At 39.6% G+C, this 21398-nt stretch overlaps 2 protein-coding genes across 4 annotated transcripts in view; one reads left to right on the top strand and one right to left on the bottom strand.

Annotated features, from left to right (window-relative positions):
- LOC137945489 (ultraviolet-B receptor UVR8-like) overlaps positions 1-21170 on the top strand; it is a 52200-nt gene extending 31030 nt beyond the window's left edge. Inside the window, exons 6-13 of one of the 3 annotated variants that reach the window (XM_068791393.1) lie at positions 4268-4441; positions 4577-4648; positions 4996-5067; positions 5194-5312; positions 15950-16035; positions 16106-16158; positions 16815-16959; positions 21119-21170. In XM_068791393.1, coding sequence (XP_068647494.1) covers positions 4268-4441; positions 4577-4648; positions 4996-5067; positions 5194-5312; positions 15950-16035; positions 16106-16158; positions 16815-16889 — 651 coding nt within the window. In that variant the 3' untranslated portion in view covers positions 16890-16959; positions 21119-21170. Of the gene's footprint in view, positions 1-4267; positions 4442-4576; positions 4649-4995; positions 5068-5193; positions 5313-15949; positions 16036-16105; positions 16159-16814; positions 16960-21118 lie in introns of those variants that run through there. The other 2 variants (XM_068791395.1, XM_068791394.1) reach the window with 2 other exon arrangements.
- On the bottom strand, positions 17126-19228 carry LOC137945488 (probable receptor-like protein kinase At1g11050). The gene has a single exon (XM_068791392.1). It carries the CDS (start codon positions 19069-19071, stop codon positions 17137-17139), a length of 1935 nt encoding a protein of 644 aa, XP_068647493.1. The 5' UTR covers positions 19072-19228; the 3' UTR covers positions 17126-17136.
- Positions 21171-21398: the final 228 nt, after the last annotated feature.

Here is a 21398-nt window from a genome sequence, read left to right on the forward strand (position 1 = left end):
TGGGGGTACGGTTAGGAAATTAAGATTTGGATTTGAATTCAAATTCGGGAGCGATCTGGCTGAGTTGGATGGAGCTGGATCTGTTGTGGGTTGGGCGGTTCGACTCGGTCATGCGAAGGAGAGGGGGAGGAACTCCGGCGAGTCTGCTGTGAAGAGTTCTCCGAACTCCACTATGATCCATAAAAAAACATTTCCGACCGTGATTTTAAAGAAAGAATCCTCCATCCGTGGGGACGAAGGTGCAACAAAAACCTTTGCGATATCTAGCCTGGCTCGACTGGTGGTTTCCTCTGCCCATTTGATCGGTTCTCCAAAGTTTCGGGTCATCTGATTCAGAGCCTTTTCTGACCAAAGCTCCGTAGGGATTCCAAGAAAGGAGATCCATTGACTGTAGAGGTTTCCGGGGGAGGTCGAGAACCAGTCTCTTATCGCCGAGAAGCCTTGCTATTGAGTTGGCAAGAGGCGGAGCAGCCTCCTTTTCCGTCAAAGAGTGTAAAGAAATTAGCCATCTCAAATGACCCAAATAGGAGGTGGCCGGACAGTAATTTAGGTTGAGCTTCTCGCATAAGCAGAAACATAGTTCTTCTCTGTCCCAGCATGGGGATAAAACATCAACGATCACTGCCGATCTTAGAGACCTTCGACCCTCCAAGAGAAAATCAGGTGGAAGGGTTTATGGTGTTAGTTTGTAGTTTAGGGGGTGTCAATGAAGAAGGGGTTTTGTTAGGGGTTTGGGTAGTTTTCCTGGAAGAAGGATGAGAGGGAGTTTCAGAAAATGCTCCAATTGAAAGAAGGGCCTGATTTCTCTGGAATATAGATCTGCGCCATGATTAAGTCTCCCTTGCTTTGGATGATTTTGCACTCCCTGGCTCCATGGTACCTAAAAACAGAGAGGGAGAAGGATAGGGAGTTTGATCGAAATTCTTTTTGATGAGGAGAAGAGGCACTTACAGTCGTGATGGCATTGAATCTGGAGGAAGTCTTTCCTTGCCGTCTCTAGGATTGAGATGAAGGTGTGCTTCGATCCGTTCCTTATTGTGATTCGGATCGATACGCCATTTTTGTTCAAGAGCCGTCTTAGGGAAAGCTCCGAGTCTCCAAAAGAGAGAGTGACCATCAATTGTCGGGAAATGTCTCTCTTACCTTTTTGATTTTTCTGTATCACCGTCCAACCATTTGAGAGATCTTCCCCAATGTTTCTTACATTTCTATCATCGCTAACATTGTCGTCGCTGATGATGAGGATCGCTTAAGAGTCCTTTTGCCACCGGTGCAAAAAGGGGGTTTCCCAAAGTGGGTTTTTCGAGCAGAGTTAATCTCCCCTCCTACCTCCTACCTCCTCCAATCAATGAGTAGAAACTGGCATGCTCCTCTATTTCCGTTTGTCGCTGGCGCTGGAGATCACCTAGTCCCCACTCTTGGATTCGCCCTAATTTTGTTTTTCATGTTGGTTTCGTCGAACAACGCAAATACGCTTGTCGCAAGTCCCTTGCCTTGATCAGCGCCCGAACTCGTACCGACAATGTCGATCCCATGGTTTCCCACGCTCTCACTCAAATTTTTTTTTTCTTCTTTCACTCTCATTTACTTTGCTCATGCATATCTCGCGCCATCTCACGCCTCCTTGCTCGCGTACATCGATCTCTTTTGCTGCAACTCAAAAAGGTGATCAATATTTTCATCAGTGAGTCCGCATAGATCACATAATAAAGTAGTTAAGGAGGATTCATGTCTGGATAAGGATCTTTGGTGAGGATTTTGCCATGAAGCACACTCCAAACCTGGAATTTTCCCTTGTATGTGCCAGATAGACCCCATGTTTTTCTAGCTTGGATGAAGACAGAGGCATAATAATTTGTAGCACGAGTATACTAAGAAATTTCCATCTGATGCAGGACACCAGATTGGCTTATCTTGTTGAGCCGTCCTGTGAAATAACCGAATATATTACTTGCATCATGTAATGGCCTTCTGAAAATCATTGTCCAATCAACATTCTAGGTATTGCTGTTTCTAATAACTTTCGGAAGAGTGGCTTGCTGGTTGAATGCATGATGGAATTGGTGAGGAAATTTTATTTGAAGAGCTGCATTGTTTACCTAGAAATCACTCCAAAGCAAAACCTGTTGACCATTACCAGCAGCAATACGGGCGTTTGAAATGATGAAAGGTGTGGGATACATAAGTGGCAAATAGGAGAGAGACGACCAGAATGCCCCTTGTCAAGTGGTCCGAGATATTGCCCAATTTCCAAATAACAAAGTTACACCAAGGTAGAGAGGGAAACATGTTAAGCCGCCAACATCATTTCGTAAGAAGAGCAATATTCATCCACCTAATATGTCTGATGCCAAGCCCACCAAGTTGCTTCTGTTTGCAAATATCTCTCCAGCTTATAAGATGGTGCTTGAATCCCTCCGGTGTTCCCTTCCATAAGAAATCCCTTATAAGCTTTTCAAATCTGTTGATTATACTGATGGGTAATGTAGGAAGGAGAGGATGGTAAGCTGCTTATCGAAGGAGACTCAAAGACTGTCATCAGCTGGTGTTCAAACGATAGCTCCCCCCCTTGGTGCCACTGGCCAATCACTGATTGTATTGCTGACATTGTGTCATCCATTCATTGTAATTGGTACCTTGTTCTTAGATCAGCCTATTCTTTGGCTGATAAATTGGCAAAATTCGGAACCTCCCAGCAATCTCTCATTGTTTGGGAAGGCTTCCCCTCTTGTAATCTGCTCTCGTTTGAGCTTTCTTAATAAAATTCAGCATCATTTCAAAAAAAAAATAGGAAGGAGAGGAATGTGTTGGAATTTCTACAAGACATGACTGAATTAGAGCGACTCTTCCAGATTTAGATACATGTGGAGCCTCCCAATAATCTGGTGTGGAGTCTTTCAATGATTGGACTCCATAGTGATTTTTTAGATCTGCTCGTGAAGAGTGAAAGCCCAAGATATGTACCAGGAATGGATCCGAAGTGACAGCTAAATTTGGCAGCAATCAGTTCAAGGTAGCTACGATCACTATTAAAACTAAAGAGAATCGTTTTCTGCTAGTTTATTCTTTGACCATACATCAGCTCAAAGATTCGGAGGAGGGCTTCTAGGCTAAGAAGCTGATCCTTTCTATTTCCCCAAAGATTATCATCAGCAAATTGAACCATTGGAATAGCCAATCTGCCATCGCTGAAGATGGGAGTAAATGGATTTCCATAGCTAATCTAATCCAAAATCTCCATTCGGCAGAGCATAGAGTCTAAGAATCACCAACTCACCCTATCAAATGCCTACTCTAAATGTATGGCACTGCAATGCATTTTTTTTTTTTAGCAGAGGAGGCCTGGTTGATGTTAGACCAGACCAGGCTTTGAGCTTACTTTTCAGGTGCTTGAGTGGCTACAACTCCCCGAACAATTTGGATCTTAAGTTGTCATAAAGCAATAGCATTCTTTATCAATAAAAGGAGAGATAGGAGGGAAGGAGAAGAAGGGACGAGAGGGAGATGAGAATAGTTCGTGAAAGGAAGCACTCTTTAGGGCTGGAATTTGAGCCTTGTCTATGTAATGAACTCACTTAAGTGAAAATCGAAGCAAATTATAATAATGCCCCTCTTTAGATTAACTTTCAAAATACTCATCATAATATTTTGAAACTTGGAACATAGATTCCTATCATGTTGACTATCTTACTGCAATCCTTAATAGGACACACAAATAGGAAATGACCACAATGCCTTTACACATGTATTTTGGCACTCCTCAAGTTGGAGAGTAAATATCAAATAAACCTAGCTTGTCACACAGCAAGTGATACTCGTGTATTCTAAGAGGTTCAGTAAAGGTTACTGAAAAAGATAAAGTCTGAAATCACCATTAAATTTTTTTGTACTAATGGCATTATCTTGGTATTTGTGCATGAACCATCTACTTTCTGTGACCTTGGATAATCTTTTCTCTTCTTCTTCTTCTTCTCCTCTTCTTTTTTTTTTTTTTTTTTTTTTGGGCATGAAACAACAAAATCTTTTGTGAGTTTGTTGTATGGAATTCACTGAGTCAACTATGTACTCTTATATTGTGGGAAATGACCACTGAACTAGTTCCATTTTGTGGTTCCTTATTATAGGAGACTTGACAGGTTGTGGCCTTTCTGATTATGATGAAAAAATCATTATCTGCGCTGTTTGACTATTGTGACTCTATAAAAAGTTTTTGGTATATTCTTTCTTTTTCTTTTCCTTCATAATCATTAAAGTCGAATGTCAATAGGGGCAAAAGATGGTACTTGTTGCTTGTGGATGGCGGCATACAATATGTATCTCTTCTACTGGGAGTTTGTACACCTATGGCTGGAATAAATATGGTCAACTAGGGCATGGACACTTTGAGGATCTCTTAGTTCCCCTTCAACTGGAAGCCTTAAGCAATTGTCCCATATCACAGGTCATACATGTCATCATTTTTGTTTAAAGGAATTCCTCCTCTTCCATCAACAATTATATGAATGGCCACAAGCAAAATAACTTTGATGTAGTATAACACGCTTTTCAGCTTCTTGTTTTCTACAAAATTTCACAGATTTCAGGTGGTTGGAGACACTCTATGGCAGTAACATATGATGGAAAACTTTATGGGTGGGGATGGAACAAGGTATCCCATTTCTGTATCTGCATTCTATAATTGCTCACTAGAAGTCTAGAAGACAGAAAGTTTAAGTTCTTTCTACATCGGTCAATTTATGTCAGTTTTTGTCCTCTTCTAATTGTTTGCAATCCCTACTTTTCTTGTGCATCCTCACAACATTCTTATCTATGACGCCTACATCATCTGTAAATGTTGTTTCTTCATTGTTTAACACCTCTGTGAAGCTTGAGAACTGCTTCTCAAGTAGCTCCATTTTACTTATTTATTTGTTCTTAGGATTCTGTGTTTTACTTTTAAGCATTTCCGTCAAAATATTATAGTTTGAAAGATGTAATGTAATTTTCATTGAATAGTTTGGCCAGGTTGGTGTTGGGGATAATATCGATCATTGCTCACCTATGCAAGTGAAATTTCCAGATGAGCAGGTATTTCCTGTTACTTAAACTAAACAAAGTCGTGAACGTACTGTTTAGATTTGAAAGATTTAACATGGTTATGCATTGGAAAAGCTGCTGACTCCTATCTTAAGAATTTCATGGATTTGCTTGCAGAAAGTAATTCAAATTGTTTGTGGATGGAGGCATACTCTTGCTCTGACAGAAAGGCAGAACCTTTTCTCTTGGGGCAGAGGCACAAGTGGACAGCTTGGTCATGGAGAGTCTATTGATCGGTAAGTTTGCTCTTTTAGCTGAATCAGTCTCTCCTTAATAGTCCTTCAATTGAAGGGCAACTTCTGCTGTTTTGTCATGGCTTCTGTCTTTATCGGTCTATTTCTTAATTTGTCTTCCAGTGATGGTGTAGAAATTAGGAATTAAGAGAACTAAAAGAGAGGAGAAGGGAAAAAGAAGAGAGGAGTGGAGAGAGACAGCTGTGTGAGAAGAACAGCCATGTTAGGGGTCAGAACTCCACGCAGTTAGGGGTCAGAACTCGACCCCTGACTTCTTTTATTAATCACTTGAAGAGCATTTACATCAAAGGACAAGAATGCCCCTTCACTTATGTAATTATCCTGTGTTAAAATTGTGTCCTATCCTAAAATAGCTAACCTAAGTGAAGAAGTCTGTCCCAATTAATCATAGGATCTTTCCTGACATTTTGGCTACATAAGTCCACATTCTATGCAAAAAGGATTGTTGTTTTATTCATCATATGGGTGAATGACTTGCTGGATTTCTTAGGATCTGTGATACTGAAATGGATTTCAGCAAACCTCAAATGAAAAAATACAGCCTTCAATGAAGGGTAAATGTGTCATGGAAGATGAAGAAGGTGGAATTGAATGGTGCAAATGATCTGGTTCCGATTCAAGAGTGAACCGGATCTCCTTAAACTCTCAAAATTACAGACATTGGTGTCAAAAAGGATTGTTGTTCAGTTCAACATATAGGTGAAAGAGTTGCTGGATATCTTAGGATGTGATACCGCAGCAGATTTCAACAACCTCAAGTGAGAAAATACAGCCTTCAACGAAGAGAAAACATGTAGTCGATATAGAAGGTGGAATTGAATGAAGTGCAAGTGAGTTGATTCCAATTTGAGAATGAATTGGATCTCCTTAAATTTTGAAAAATATAGTGTTTGCTTTTATTGTAGGGTTTATTTACACAAAAGGACAAAAAATGCCCTTATATATAAAGTTACATATCTCCTAAAATACAACTCTAAATAGAATGAAACTTGAACCATAGGCATATGAAACCATTGTCTATTTAACGGACAATAGCTAAGATAAAAACATAATATAGAAAATGACTAAGATACCCCTAAACTGATATTTTAACACCTCCCTCAAACAAGAGAGTAAAATATCAAACAACCCCAGCTTGTCACAGAAGGACACATGTTTACGTCTTCCCAAAGGCTTGGTAAACACATCTACCAACTGATTTGAAGATTTCACATATGTAGTTTCCACCTTCCCTTGTATTATTGTATCTCTGGTAAAATGGCAATTAACCTCTATAGGTTTAGTTCTTTCGTGGAATACAGGGTTATTTGCAATGAAGACGGCAGCCTGATTATCATACTTCATAACCATAGGTTCTAGTAAATGGAAACCAAATTCAAGATGAATTAACTTAATCCACATAAACTCACTGTTTGAGCCATTGCTAAATATTCGGCCTCTACACTAGACCTAGCCACAACTGTTTGTTTCTTACTTTTCTAGCTTATCAGGTTATTTCCAACAAAACAACAACAACTTGATGTAGACTTTCTATCTATCTTACACCCAATATAATCTGCATTAGAATATCTAAGTACATCAATCTTTCCATTTTGAGTATACAACAAACCTTTTCTTGGTGCACCCTTCAAATATTTTTAAATCTTCTGGGCAACTTCTAAATGCACTCAATTCATTATCCATAGTTTGTTTCCACTCTGGAGAACACAAAACATCTTGCATTAAACAAGATATGGAGGAAGTAGACAATAACATAGCAAAGGATATAATGGGGTAAAAAATTCAAGAGATATATATTTTGATATCGGATGAGAAGTACAAGATCGTTTTACCTTTCCGTAGATTAATAGGCAAGTCCAAACTTGATAGAATGGGACCTACAGGCGAAGAGGAAGATGACTGATCAAGAGGAGAGGGCTTAATAGATGTGTCTGTTGGAGGCACTGTTGGAGCAGGAGGACGATGGCTATAGACACGAAAAGGTGGAGAGGAACCTAATGGAGTTGGTACATTCAAAATAGCTATAGGAACTACTTTTTCCGAAGAAGACTTAGAAGAAACAAGAAGCTGACTAGTTGATGCAAAATATGGAGTATGTTCAAAGAAAGTCACATCAACTGACAAGTCTTTTGTCAAACAAGGTCATAACATTTGTACCCTTTTTGTTGACAAGAATAACTTAGAAAAACACATTTGACTGATCGAGGTGACAACTAATCAATTGAAGTTTCAAACATGTGAACAAAATAGAAACAACCAAAAATATGAGGTACAACCTCAAACAGTTTACAATTGGGTTTTAAAACCTGGAGAGGAACATATTGCTGAAGTTAGTGCTCTGCTGTTCGGCCTCCAAATCTTCAAAGATTGTCTCCATGGCAAGTTAATCATTGAAGGCGACTTGAAGACAGTTATTAGTTGGTGTTCCAAAGACAGCTTCCGCCCTTGGCGCCACTGGCCCATCACTGATAATATTGCTAACATTGTATCTTCTACTCATTGTAATTGGAATCTCATTCCTAGATCAGCCAACTCTTTGACTGATAAATTGGAAAAATTCGGAACTTCCCAGCAATCTCTCATTGTTTGGGAAGGCTTCCCTCCTTTGTAAATTGCTCTTTTGAGTTTTTGTCTTAATAAAATTCAACATCATTTAAAAAAAAAAAAAAACTGGAGAGGAACTTGACCATTCAAAACAGAGAAGGACATGCGATTAATTATAAAACAAGTAGTCAAAACTACATCACTCCAAAATGACTTAGGAATGTTCATATGTAGTAACAACGTCCAAGTAACCTCAAGAAGATGTTTATTTTTACATTCAACCACACCATTTTGTTTAGGAATATAAGGACACGAAGTCTAATGGCTAATACCTTGGAAGGAACAAAACATCGAAAACTGATGATTAAAATATTCCAATCCATTATAGGTACAAAGCATGTGAACACAAGCACCAAATTAATTCTTTATTTCATTCAACAAAATTTCGGAATACATCAAACACTTTAGACTTTTCTTGTAGGAGATACACCAAAGTTGCTTTACTAAAATCATCAATAAATGATAAAAAATACTTGAAACCATATGGATTAGGAATTCGACATGGACCTCATACATCAGAATGGACTAATTCAAACAATTTAGTGCTTTTCTAGCTGACAAGACTTGCAATCAAGTGAATATCTACTAGTGAAGAAGGAAAAGATTGATGCAACTTAATTGGTGATGGTTATTGTTGGAAGATATGGTGGACTGTCATTTTATATGAGAAAATCATATACACCATTTGCAGCAAGCTAGTCATTTTGGGATAGGCCTTAGACCCAACTTCACTTGGTATCAAAGCAGGTACTCATATGTGGGCCTCCACCCAAATTATCCACATGTAAGAGCCCAAAGGGCCTAGACGAGAGGGGGAGTGTTAAGGAATAGTCTCACATTGATTAGTGAGAACAAATATGTTGCATTTATTAGTTAGGAAAGAGGTTTCCTAAGAGGTTTCCTATGATACCATGTGAAGTTGGGTCCAAGGCCTATCCCAAAATGACTAGTCATCTTAGGAAACCTCTTTCCTAACTAATAAATGCAACATATTTGTTCTCTCTAATCAGTGTGGGACTATTCCTTAACAGATGTCTCAAGTGTAGATGCCATAAGTAGGATGAATTTGTAGCAGTAAGTACCATAGTTCGAGAAACAGATATATCATCCAGCATGTAAAGTCCTCCTTTCTCATCTCCGGAACCAATCACCCTCTTTGTCTACAAGTCCTAAAAAACACAAAAAGTAGGATAAAATTGTTAAAATACCACTTCATGGGTATTCTAGTCATTTCTTATATTGCATTTTTCTCTCATATTAAGTCTATTAGATAGACAATGTCTTAGTATGTTTATGGTTCAATTTTCATTCAATATAGACACGTATTTTAGGAGCAATGTAATTTTGTGTTGGGGGGCATTTTTGTTCTTTTATAAAGTATCACTTAAAACCCTGATTAAAAGAAAAGAGATGTGTTTTTTTCTAGCATGCACTCCAAGGAGATGTGCTTGTCCATCAGCTAGGTATTATCAAACTTGAAGGGGGGTAGGGCCCCATTTATTAAGTTTGGTGTCAATCTGAATGGGCCAATGGTAAGAGCTAGTGCGGCTCAAGATCGAACCACATGTGTTACCGTAGAGCCTGAGCCAGTCACCAGTGGCAAGGAAGCCTGAAAGAATGGGAGGCCGCTGACCGTTAGACCATGTAAACGTTTTGCCAGATAGGCTAATTTCTTCCAATTCAAAGCCGCTAATAAAGTCAGTTAATTGCCTCATGGTGGTGGAAATTCTAGAGCCAAGGGGAGACTTCTTGTTGCCAAAGCAGGTCGCATAAAGTCCTTGGCAAGGAGCCAGGGAATAGGCCAGTGAGGCAGAAGATCAAAAAGTTCATCCCAAAAAGAGCGGCGCTCCCTGTATCTGGTGGGGCCGTAAATGCCAGCTAGCCCCCAAGTGAATCCAGTGCATCTGTCGCGCAACTTCTAATAGAGAAGGAACCAGTCATGTGATCTAAGTCTTCAACCATGGAGGAGTTCCAAAGAAGAAAAAGGCCACCGGAAAAACCAATTGCATTAATAGCAAGCCACTCCAAATAACTACAACCCCATAGATCATGTACAATGGAATTAGAAGGAAATGCCACCGGAAACAGAGAGGGGAAATGGGGGGGGGGGGGGGGGGGGGGGGGGGGGGGGGGGGGGGGTGTGTTATGCGATGATGGGGGTGGGAGAAAGTGGCGGATGGCATGGGCTAGTTGTCTCCAACCGAAGCTGGAGTTGGTGGCTTCTGGGATGGCTACATGGACCATCGTCGTGGAGTCTCTGTGCTACGAGATTCTGCATTCAGCGCGACCACGGCAGACAATACGGAAATAGTACCTTCAGGGCCTTGACTAGAGCTCTCTGGTTCTGGGCGAAGGACTCAGGTCTTCAACAGTTGCAGCAAAGAATGCAATGATGGGGGTGGTGTTATGTGATGATGGGGGTGGGAGAAAGTGGCGGATGGCATGGGCTAGTTGTCTCCAACTGAAGCTGGAGTTGGTGGCTTTTGGGATGGCTACATGGACCATCGTCGTGGAGTCTCTGTGCTACGAGATTCTGCATTCAGCGCGACCACGACGGACAATTCGGAAATAGTACCTCCAGGGCCTTGACTAGAGCTTTCTGGTTTTGGGCGAAGGACTCAGGTCTTCAACAGTTGCAGCGAAGAATGCAATGAAGGAGGCACCGACTGACAGGGGAACAGTGATGAAGGTTCGACGCTCTCCTATCTTCATTGCAATACGAACATTGGGGGCGTCTCGGAGGGCCACCCGATGGGCTTCGTCCCCAAGAACGTCGTCGAGGATGGGCTTCTTGACCTGAAAGAGTTTTCGATCGGGAACGATGATCCTTTCTCCCTCTTTGGCGCCCCGCGAAATCGCGATCTGACCTCTCTCAGCAAACAGTGAGTTCGCTGCTCGCCGATCTCTCGCGTTGGCTCGCCAATCATCGTCTCTCTCGTCTTTCTCGCATTTCTCTCGTCTCTTGGAGATTTAGAAGCTAAAATATCATAAGTCTATGTGCTTGCCAAGCAGGGAGCGTCCCTTCAATCTCTTGTTGTTAGGGATCTGTACCCTTTTCCTTTGTAAATTTTCTCTTGTTAATATAATACATCTTTATAAAAAAAAATCGCTCTTTCACACCTCACTCTTTTTCGAAAAAACCAACATATTGATGGAAGAAGAGACACTAGCTGGTCTGTCACCTTGGTTTGTCATATGTGTCTTTCTGGGCTACATTCATTGATAAAAATGGTACAAATGTTATGATCCTATTTGAGAGGGGACGTGTTAGCTGATGTGACTTTCTTTGAACATACTCCATATCTTCATCATCTAGTGAGTTTCCTGTTTCTTTTGAGTCTTCATTAGACAATTCAGTTCCTGATGCGGTTTTGGATGTAGCAGCTCCATTGGGTTCTTCTTCGCCTCTTCGTATTTACAATCGCCATCCTTGTGCTCCTGTAGTATCTCCAGTAGCTACATCTACTGAACTCTCTTCTCGTGATCAACCATCTTTCTCTTTGCATGTAGATCCTATTGTATCTGATTTGGACTTGCCTATTAGTTTACGGAAAGGTAAACAGTCTTGTATTTCTCATCCGGTCTCAAAATATGTCTCTCTTGAATTTTTGTCCCCATATTTTTAATTCTTTGCTATGTCATTGTCGAATTCCTCTGTACCTTGTTCAGTGCAGAATGTTTTGTGTTCTCCAGAGTGGAAATAAGCTATGGATGATGAAATTATTGTTTTGATGTCTCAGAGAATTTGGCGTCTATGTGATCTACCAGGAGCAGCTATTGTAGGGTGTTGTTGGGTTTATACCATAAAATATAATATTGACGACTCAATTGAACGACATAAGACATGACTGGTGGTAAAGGGATATACACAAAACTTCAGTGTTGATGTGTTTGAGATATTCTCTCCTGTGGTCCAACTCACTTCGGTATATATCTCAATCTCTGTGGCTATTAATATGGGTTGTCCTCTCTTTATTCTTGATGTGAGAAATGCCTTTCTATATGGTGATTTACATGAGGAAGTTTATATGGAGCAACTTTTGGGGTATATTGCTCAGGGGGAGACATGGGAAGTATGTAAGCTGTAGAAAACCATTTATGAACTTAAACAAAATCCACGGGCATGGTTTGAAAAGTTCAGCACTGTAGTATTGCACTTTGGGTTCTACAGGCACCATTGTGATCATTCCATATTCCTACTTAAGTGTTAAGACTGGTGTGGTGGCTTTTGTTGTCTATGTGGATGACATTGTACTATTTGAAGATGATCTTGATGGCGTTATAGAAGTTAAACAATATTTGGCCACACATTTTTAGACTAAAGTTTTTCACTCTCCTGTACTTCTTTGGTGTTGAAGTTGTCATAGTAAGCCATGTATTGTTCTATCTCAGAGAAAACATGTACTAGATATGTTATAGGACTATGGTTTGTTGGGTACTAAACTAGTAGAAAACTGCCCCATAATTTGCATGATACTGAGGGTCCTATAGAACTCAATACCAATGGTAGATAGGTAAATTGATTTATGCTATAGTTACCAAGCCAGATAGTTCATTTGTTGTGGGAGTTGTGGCCAGTTCATGGAAAATTATCAGAAAGTGTATTTAGAAGTTGCTTAGAGGATTTTAAAGTTAAAGGTTCACCTAGAAAAGGTTTGTTGTACACTCAGAATGGAAAGGTTGATGTACTTGGGGTAGTTTGATGTAGATTATGTTGGGTGTAAGATGGATAGATGTTCTATGTCAAACTACTGTTATTTTGTTGGAGGTAACTTGGGTAAGTTGGAAAAGTAAGAAATAGATAGTTGTGGTAAGGTCTAGTGCAGAAGCCGAATATCAAGCAATGGTTCACACAGTTAGTGAGCTTATGTGGATTAAGTCTGTTCTTCTTGAATTTCGTTTCTATTTACCAGATCCTATGGTTATGAAGTGTGATGATCAGGCGGCCATTTTCATTGTAAGCAGCCCTGTATTCCACTAAAGAACTAAACATATAGAAGTCGATTGCCATTTTATTTGTGATGCAGTTATGCAACAGTTATGCAAGGGAAGGTGATAACTCCTTATGTGGAATCTTCAGAACAATTGGGAGATGTATTTACCAAGCCTTGGGAAGACATGAACATGTGTCTATCTGTGACAAGTTGGGTTTGTTTGATATCTACTCTTCAACTTGAGGGGGAGTGTTAAAGTACCAGTTCAGGGGTATTTTTGTCATTTTTTATATTACATTTTTCTCTTATGTCTATGGTTCAATTTTCATTCAATTTAGACATATATTTTAAAAACTATGTAATTTTGTATATTGAGGGGCATTTTTGTCCTTTTGTAAAGTATCACTTAAAACCCTGATTAAAAGAAAAGGAGACATACTTTTTCTAGCATGCACTTCAAGGCAGCAAGGCTGTTGTTCTCCAAAGGCTCTTCTTCCTCCTTTTTCCTTCTATTTTCTTCCCCAAATCTTATATTTTTGAAAAATATTACTGAATAGTTTAAGGGCTTAGTTGTATGACAAGAGATTGATTTGGAGCAAACAGAACCGGGTCTAAGGACATTTGTGAAGTAGTGTCAATAATACCCTCCCCATGAAACATCTCTCTAAGTTAATGGTGAGATTACCTTAGACAGATCCCATATTTCTAACAATTTGGTGAGCTTTTTTTCAGATCTTTACACTAAATGCCAATCAGTTTAACCCTTCTTTTAAAGGGTCAATCTTATGACTATCCCTATTGCAGCCGCCAATCTTATTGAGCTCCCCTTCCCTAGCCGAGAAATTAAGCAGCTATGGGACTCCCTCTAGACTATGCTCCTGGCCCAGATAGCTTCGATGGAGAATTTTACCGTCACTGTTGGCCTTTCATTGGTGAAGACATGGCCCATATGGTACACTCGTTCTACTACCGTGGCATAGCTTTCAAAAGTATAGGGGCTTCATTCATCGCCCTTATTCCCAAAAAAGACGGGGTGGAGCTTCCTTCGGACTATCAGCCTATTAGGCTCACCACCAGCACTTATAAGACGACTGTCCGTCTCCTTGCCAACCGTCTCTGAGTGGTACTTCTGGTTGCCATCCACTAGGGGCAAAGTGTTTTCATTAAAGGGAGGAACATTCTGGATTCAGCTATGGCTTGTCATGAGCTCCTTCATCATTTCAAGACTTTGAAGCTTCCCAAGTTTGTTCTCAAGATAGATTTTGAGAAGGCGTTCGATAGAGTCAATTGGAATCTTTTAGATATTCTTTTGGAAAGAATGGAATTTGGTGTCAAATGGAGGTTCTGAATTCAAAGTTGCATCTCCTCGGCTAGTTATTCGGTGCTTCTAAATGGAATAGTGTGTGACTATTTTAAAGGAACCCGGGGCATCCGTTAGGGGGACCCCCTCTCCCCTTTACTTTTCAACGTGGTGGTGGAATATCTTTCCTCCTTGATTTTCGGCCAAAGGCTTAGGGTGGCTCCTCCCCATGGCGGATGCTAAGGCATTTGATATTCCGATTCTTCAATTTGCAGATGACACCATTTGTTTCGGTGTGGGCACCATGATCCTTACCAATCCTTCAATAGAGATTTTTACCCTACCAATCTAGAAATCTTGGAAGATCCTTCAATAGAGTTGCTAAAAATTGATTGAAGACCTGTTGACCTGGAAAAAATCTGCTCTAGTTGGACATTACTGCTTTGATACAATGAAAAATTTGAGATTTGGGGGTGAAATTGAGAGAAATAAGAGAGTAGAAGAGTTGGAGAAGAGCTGCAAGAGGATGCATTGAAGTGTGTGCATGAAAAGCATATCCTTCCTGCTTTTATTTCAGGGTTTTAAGTGAAATTTACAAAAAGGATAAAAATGCCCTTTGATATGTAGCTTACATCTCCTAAAATATACTTCTAAATTGAATGAAACTTGAACTATAGGCATATAAAAACATTGTCTACCTAACAGACAGAAGCTAAGATAAAAATATAATATAAGAAATGACTAAAGTACCCCTTAACTGATATTTTAACAACCCCTCCTCCCCTCACCTTAAGAATAAAGCACTAGAATATAAAACATGTAAAGTATATCGATCTGGCTCTGCTAAATTAGTGCAACCATTCCTTTTACACACAAAAATAGAAAGAAAGATGGAAAAAAAAGGACCGTTAAGTCATTTGCAAGCATTCTCGTAGCAACTATTTTAGATCTGGGAGCTTGGTTAATAGTCTAAAATTTATAGGTGCTTTCATTTTGGTAATGATGCTGTGAAATTGTAAGTAAAAGAGAGAGAGGGTGGAGAAGAGAAAAAGGAGAGAGAGACTTTGAGAGGAGCATAACTGCTCTGGATGGGGGAGTCTGACGACCCCTCATCAGGGTTTTATTAACTTTAAGTGATTAGAGATGAAATTCCATCTCTACCACTCATACACATAAATCCCAATATCTTTACAATGACATGCCCAACTCAATGAGAAATGAACCATAGACTGATACAGATATACTAACTCTACTGGTGTCCTCACTGACACATACACACTGTGGAAAATGTCCAAAATACTCTTTGCACCATATTTAAATTTTAAAATAATTTTTAGTGACTGAGAGTAGTTATTTGCTTGGTGGTTGACATAGCTGTTCGTAAATAATTAATGGTGTTTGAGTGCAATTGGTAGTCAGTGCAATTCAGAAGAGTTGATGTTAATTTGTTTATGGAAAACCTTGGTTGAGTTGGATTTCTCTGTGCATATTTAATTCAGAATAATGTGAGGCTGCAAATATCATATCAAATATTTTTGGCATACTTAATGTGTACTGACCAGAACTAGCAGCCTGTGAAGTCATCAATATTTAGCAGAGCTATAAATTGGGAAACTTGCATCTAATATCTTTCATATAAAGACAATTTGTGGGATTGCTCCTTCTCTTTATTTTATTTTATTTTATTTATTTATTCTTTTTTGGAGAAGGGGGGAGCTGTTATTTTTTCTGAAATAAAATAAATTCCCACATAAGTCAGTTTTGTGGTTTGAATTTGTCAGGAATACACCCAAGATTATTGAAGCCCTTAGTGTGGATGGATCTAGCTTCCAGCAAATAGAATCTTCAAAAATGGATCCTTTATCAGGTTTATGTTCTCCATTTGTCTTGACTTCTGCTAAGTTGCCAAGCATTTAATAATCATTTTATGTAAACAGGCAAAGTCTGGATCTCACCATCAGAAAGATATGCAATTGTTCCTGATGAAACTGTAAGTCTTAAGTCATCTAACATATCTTATTATTGGCATCTATTAACTATCTTTCGTGAAGAGTCAGGTATTCATTTAAGTTGGGAAATTTATCTCTGACTGGATTACTCCAGACAACTTTTTATGGGATGCCCCCTTCTTATTCCCTGCTATCTTGAGCTGTTGGGAATAGCATGGATGATGAAATTTTTGTAGACTACAGATGTGTCCAGCAGATGCAGAGGAATAATATAGAATTGTTCTGTGGAAGCCCATCAACTGCTTTAGGATATTTTCTTCGTCCTAGTGTTGTTAACCAGTCCCTAAGAGAAGAATAAGAGTTTGCCAAAGCCGGCATGCCTGAAAAAGCAGGTCTCGCTTTGAAGTCGGAAATCCAAATACAGAAATCAAACTGTTGGCAGAAAGGATACAGACGATGGGATGAACTGGGTGGTCCTCTGGCTGTGGTTGCTTCCGACCGCTACCTGGCATCAGCTACCGCTTTTGGCAAGATTGAAGAAAGGGGAAGTAGGAGCACATATCTCCTAGTGGGGGGTTGTAGTGAGATATTGATATAACTTCTTGCCTGTGATATAGTTTCATATAGTGGACACCATTATGTTGACCTTTTATTACACTTTAATGGTGCGTTGAGGGGCTGATCAATGTTTTAACAGGTCAAAGGGAGTGCTAAAGGCGATGGTAGTGATGCAAGTGTTCCAGAAAATGATGTCAAGCGGGTTAAAGTCTAGCCAGTAGATGCTCATCAATGCCCTCAGTACTTAGGGACAACTTGTTTCGAGATTTTATTTTATTTTTGAGGTATGTACCATCCAATCTTCTCATTGTATATCCAGTGCTGTATAAACCTGTGATCTTCAATTGATACAGAGTAATATCAAAGATAAATTAATTTCCTGTATATGCTAAAACAAGAAAACTAGGCCTTGCGCCTTGCTATTTACACCATGTTTCTGCTCGAGTAAGACAGTTTTACTCTCACCTAAGCATTTCCCCCTCTTGTAGTAGTGGGCCACTTAATACCGGTGACACCGTAGATGTATTCCCCTCTGAATGAATAGCTCTACTGCAGTAAGGTAATGGCCGATCTAGCAAGGGAGGAACGTCTATATCCCCTTCCAACATCTTGATTGCGTCCAGTATCGTTGGCCTCAAAGCAACCATAATATGAGCACATAATACACCTACTAGCACGAATCTCTCCATTATTGCCCTTGGATTAGCATCACCAGAAACCAGTTCATCAGCCAAGACTTCTTCAATCCTACCGGTCTTCACCAATGACCAAGCCCAGTCGGTGATCAGAAAGGAGCGAGGAGACGCCGAGGAAGACAGGTCCAATGCCTTTCTTCCACTCATAATCTCCAGAATCACTACACCGAAGCTATAGACATCACTCTTTTCTGTGAGCTGCCCATAGAGAGCATACTCAGGAGCAAGGTAGCCGTGTGTTCCGGCCACTCTGGTTGTGAGGTGAGACTCCCCATCTCTGCTCTCCTTAGCCAGCCCAAAATCTGAAACTCTTGCCTTGAGATCTACATCTAGTAATATGTTAGTGGCCTTGATGTCCCTGTGGTATATTGCAGGCTTCACACCATAGTGAAGGTAAGCAAGTCCCTTGGCCACGTCAAGAATTATGCTCTTCCTCTCATGCCAATTTAATGGTTTGTGTTTTATTGATCTGTTGGAGAAGATGTAGTCATCCAAGTTGCCATTAAGCATGTAATCATAAACAAGATACCTCTGTTTTTCGCCTCTTTCTTCATCTGCTTCTGTCATACAGCAGCCTCTGAGAGGAACGAGATTCCGGTGCTTCAAGTTGCTTATGATCTCCACTTCGTTGCAGAACTCGGCATCCCCTTGAAAATCTGATTCAATTAGCTTCTTTACAGCTACAAGAGTTCCATCTGGAAGAATCCCCTTGTAGACGATTCCATACCCCCCACGTCCTATCAGGTTCCTCTGGGAGAAGCCATCAGTCGCTCCTTCTAATTCCTCCATACTGAACCAGATGGATCCGGTGTTCGGCCTCAAACGTGGCCTGGAACTTTGTCCCTCCGTCTCCGAAAAAACCAGTTCTGTATTCCTGTTTTTGTTCTTCTTCTTCCTCTGGCGCTGCCACCAAAAATATGTACCCAAGAAACCCAACATGAAAAACATTCCAGCTCCAGCGCCAATTGATGCAAAAAACAAAGGTGAATGGCTTTTTGAAGTCCCAGCAGGCGGAGCTGCGTGTAAAGCTAGTCCCATTATACATGATGCCGTGCCCGGGGACTCGGGGCCCACATCGTTAACAACTCCGGCTGCATAAAGAATTGTGAAATAAAAACAATCTGTAGCATGAGAAGAATCGCCGTCGAGGGAAGTCAATCGGGAAGATACCTTAACCCCGGCAGTCACACAGGCATTGCAGAGCGTGAGATCAGAGAGATTGGACTTGCAACTAGAATCAAGCACCGTGGTTGGTCCCAGTTTGCTGAGCCAGTCTTGTTTGGTTTGGATTCCAGCACAGATGGTAGGACTGATTACAAAACGATCAGGGGGAGAAAGACAAGCTGAGGCAAGACCCGATGGGAGAGAGAGGGAGATGAGATGGGACTGGAAATCAGAGATGCAAGCGGCGGACGTGGGACGATCAGGAAGATGGAAGAAGGAAGTTTCTTTGAGATGGAAGGCGAGGCTGATGCCGAACAGGCTGAGGAGTGTTTGGCAGCAAACTTTACCTTCTTCGTTTTGGATGGATTTGTTGAAGGACTTGCACGGAGAAGACTCCCATGGCAACCTCTGGATATAGCCAAAATCCAGGGGGCATGATGACACTGATTCAGTATTGTTTTTTCCTTCAGGACGGAGCATAGATGACTCCGATACTCTTGCTGCAACAGCCACCACAAGGTAAAGAAGGAAGAACATGGACGAGAATGGGGATAAAAAAAAAAAAAAACTCCTGTACGAGATGGAATCGTTCTGATTCTGTTTTACCAGTCAGGCTGGATAGCAGCCCTGCCTCTTTCTTCGTGGCTGCAAGTCAAATAGAGACTTTGGCAGTTAGTGACCTTTGCAAGATAAAATTATCTCTAATATAGTACTAGAACGGAGATCGATTTGACTAGGCAATACCAAATTGATATTGAATTATACCGGCAATAAAACGTAGTTCGTCGTCGTCCTGGTTTGCTGAAGGTCCACCAATTTGAATACCCATGAAATGGATATCTTCAATAAATAAATAAATAAAAAAGGAGAGAATTTTATACAAAATATTTGCTTAATTTGAGTTAAACTTTTAGAATTTTAATTCTGTTTATTTTAAAATTTTAAAATTAACATATTTGAAATTAATTAATGTTCATAAAGAATTTCAATAGTCAATTTTTTTTTATTTTTTTTTTTTGTTCTCCAACAACGAAAATAAACTTTAGAATCACAGTTGATTCCTTGATTTCCATCCACCTTTTGTTGTCAAAGTTGTTGGCTTGAAAAAACAACCCTTAAGTTGACTTTGATGTTAACAAACATTGAAGGTCTAATTTGAAATTTAAATAAATAACGTAAAAAGAAAAAAATTACAAACAAAATTATCGACTTCAACTGTCTGTCGTAAAAGTCTCATGAGATGTGTTGAAGGTTGACGACATGATCACAATCTGATCATTTGAGTTTAGAAGAAAATCTTACTGGTAGAGTCGTAACCCATAATGACTTAAGACGGGCGAGGTTAACAATGAGAAGAGAGAAATATGTACTATAGAAAAATGATTTTGACTAGCTCAAGTTATTCCCAAATTGTTACAAGTAGCCATGTATTCAGCTTTAATTATTTACTTCTTCTTATTAATTATAGTTTAAGAACAAAGTTATCTTCTTATTAGTTATAGCCTAAGAGCAGAGTTATAACTACATTAGTTTTTATCATAAATAAGACGCATGAGAGGAGCTCAAGTATGCCCTAAGTGGGAGCTTTGTTTCTCCTATTTATTTTCACACATCCACCTTCTCCTAGACAAGCTTCTTTCCTCTTCTCTTCATCATCTCTCATGCATATACGACCACAAAAACAACCAAGGATGAATAATTTTATTTTCTTCTAAAAACTATACCAATCATTGCATATTTAGATTCGTTGGATTGTTATATAATATCGAGTATTTATGTTTGCTTTCAAGCCTCACTTTTCAGGCTACTTGATGTTCTTTGAATTTTTCTAATTAAAGAAACCCTAATTGAGGGTTTGAAGCTTTATTTTTGAAAATTATATGCATGGGAAGATTGATTGTTTTTTTTTTTACTTGGTTGCTTATTTTGGGCTCATTAAATTTAGATTGGTATTTTTTTCTTTCAACCGAATGTCTAATTTTGCATGTCAATTTTGGGTCTAGATTCTGAAATTTTCTCCTTAGTACTTGTCCTCATAGTAATATCTCATTACTCTGTTTATTGCTTCCTAATTGACTCATTATGGCTGAGAACTATTCTCCTTCCTATGAGATAGAAAACTTGATTTTTTGAAAATTGCCAAAATGCCATCAAAGGTGTTGGCTTCTCAAGAGGGAGGTGGATTGAGATTCTAAGTTAAAAAAATTAATTGCGTAGAATGGTAAAATAAAGTATGAGACAAGTAACAAACAAGCAAACACCACAAGGAGACAATCATTTTTGTTCTCGATGTTCTCCTAATGGTAGTCACCGCCCGAGAAGCCTTGCTCGAAAAATTTCACTAATTGCTATGTTATCTAAAATACAAATATCCATACTCTCTTTAAGCCAAGTGTAATCCCAAATTACACAAATTGATCTTTCTCCAAGAGATTTAATACAAATTAGATTTTGGCTCTAGAATACCAATTCATCTAGCTACTATAGCTCCATAACATAGATGTGCTTAAGAATCTAAGTTTGGTTTTCTATCTACTTACATGGCTATAGTTCTTGAGATATTTCTATTTGACTTTCACTTTAGGTTTTTGTTAGAATGTGGGACCCACCATGAGCACGTGGGATGCCAAGAAGAGTCCTCACCCAAGCTAGCATGAGTTAAGAAGATAAAATGCACAAACTGAAATAAGTTAGAAGACTTGAAGATCAAGTGGGACCCATAAAGATACCATGAGCCGGAATGTTATCAATATGGGTTAGAAGATCATGTGGGACCCACAAGGATAAGGCCATGAACTAGCCTCCTCCCTTATGTCCACGTTATTCAAGAAGAGTTATAGTTAAACTTATATTAGAACTCTATT

The sequence above is a fragment of the Aristolochia californica genome, unplaced genomic scaffold (genome assembly GCF_029961685.1).
Source record: "Aristolochia californica isolate CCGP_79_NKW_82.1479 unplaced genomic scaffold, dmAriCali1.0.hap1 SCAF_12, whole genome shotgun sequence".
NCBI classification, from domain to species: Eukaryota; Viridiplantae; Streptophyta; class Magnoliopsida; order Piperales; family Aristolochiaceae; genus Aristolochia; species Aristolochia californica.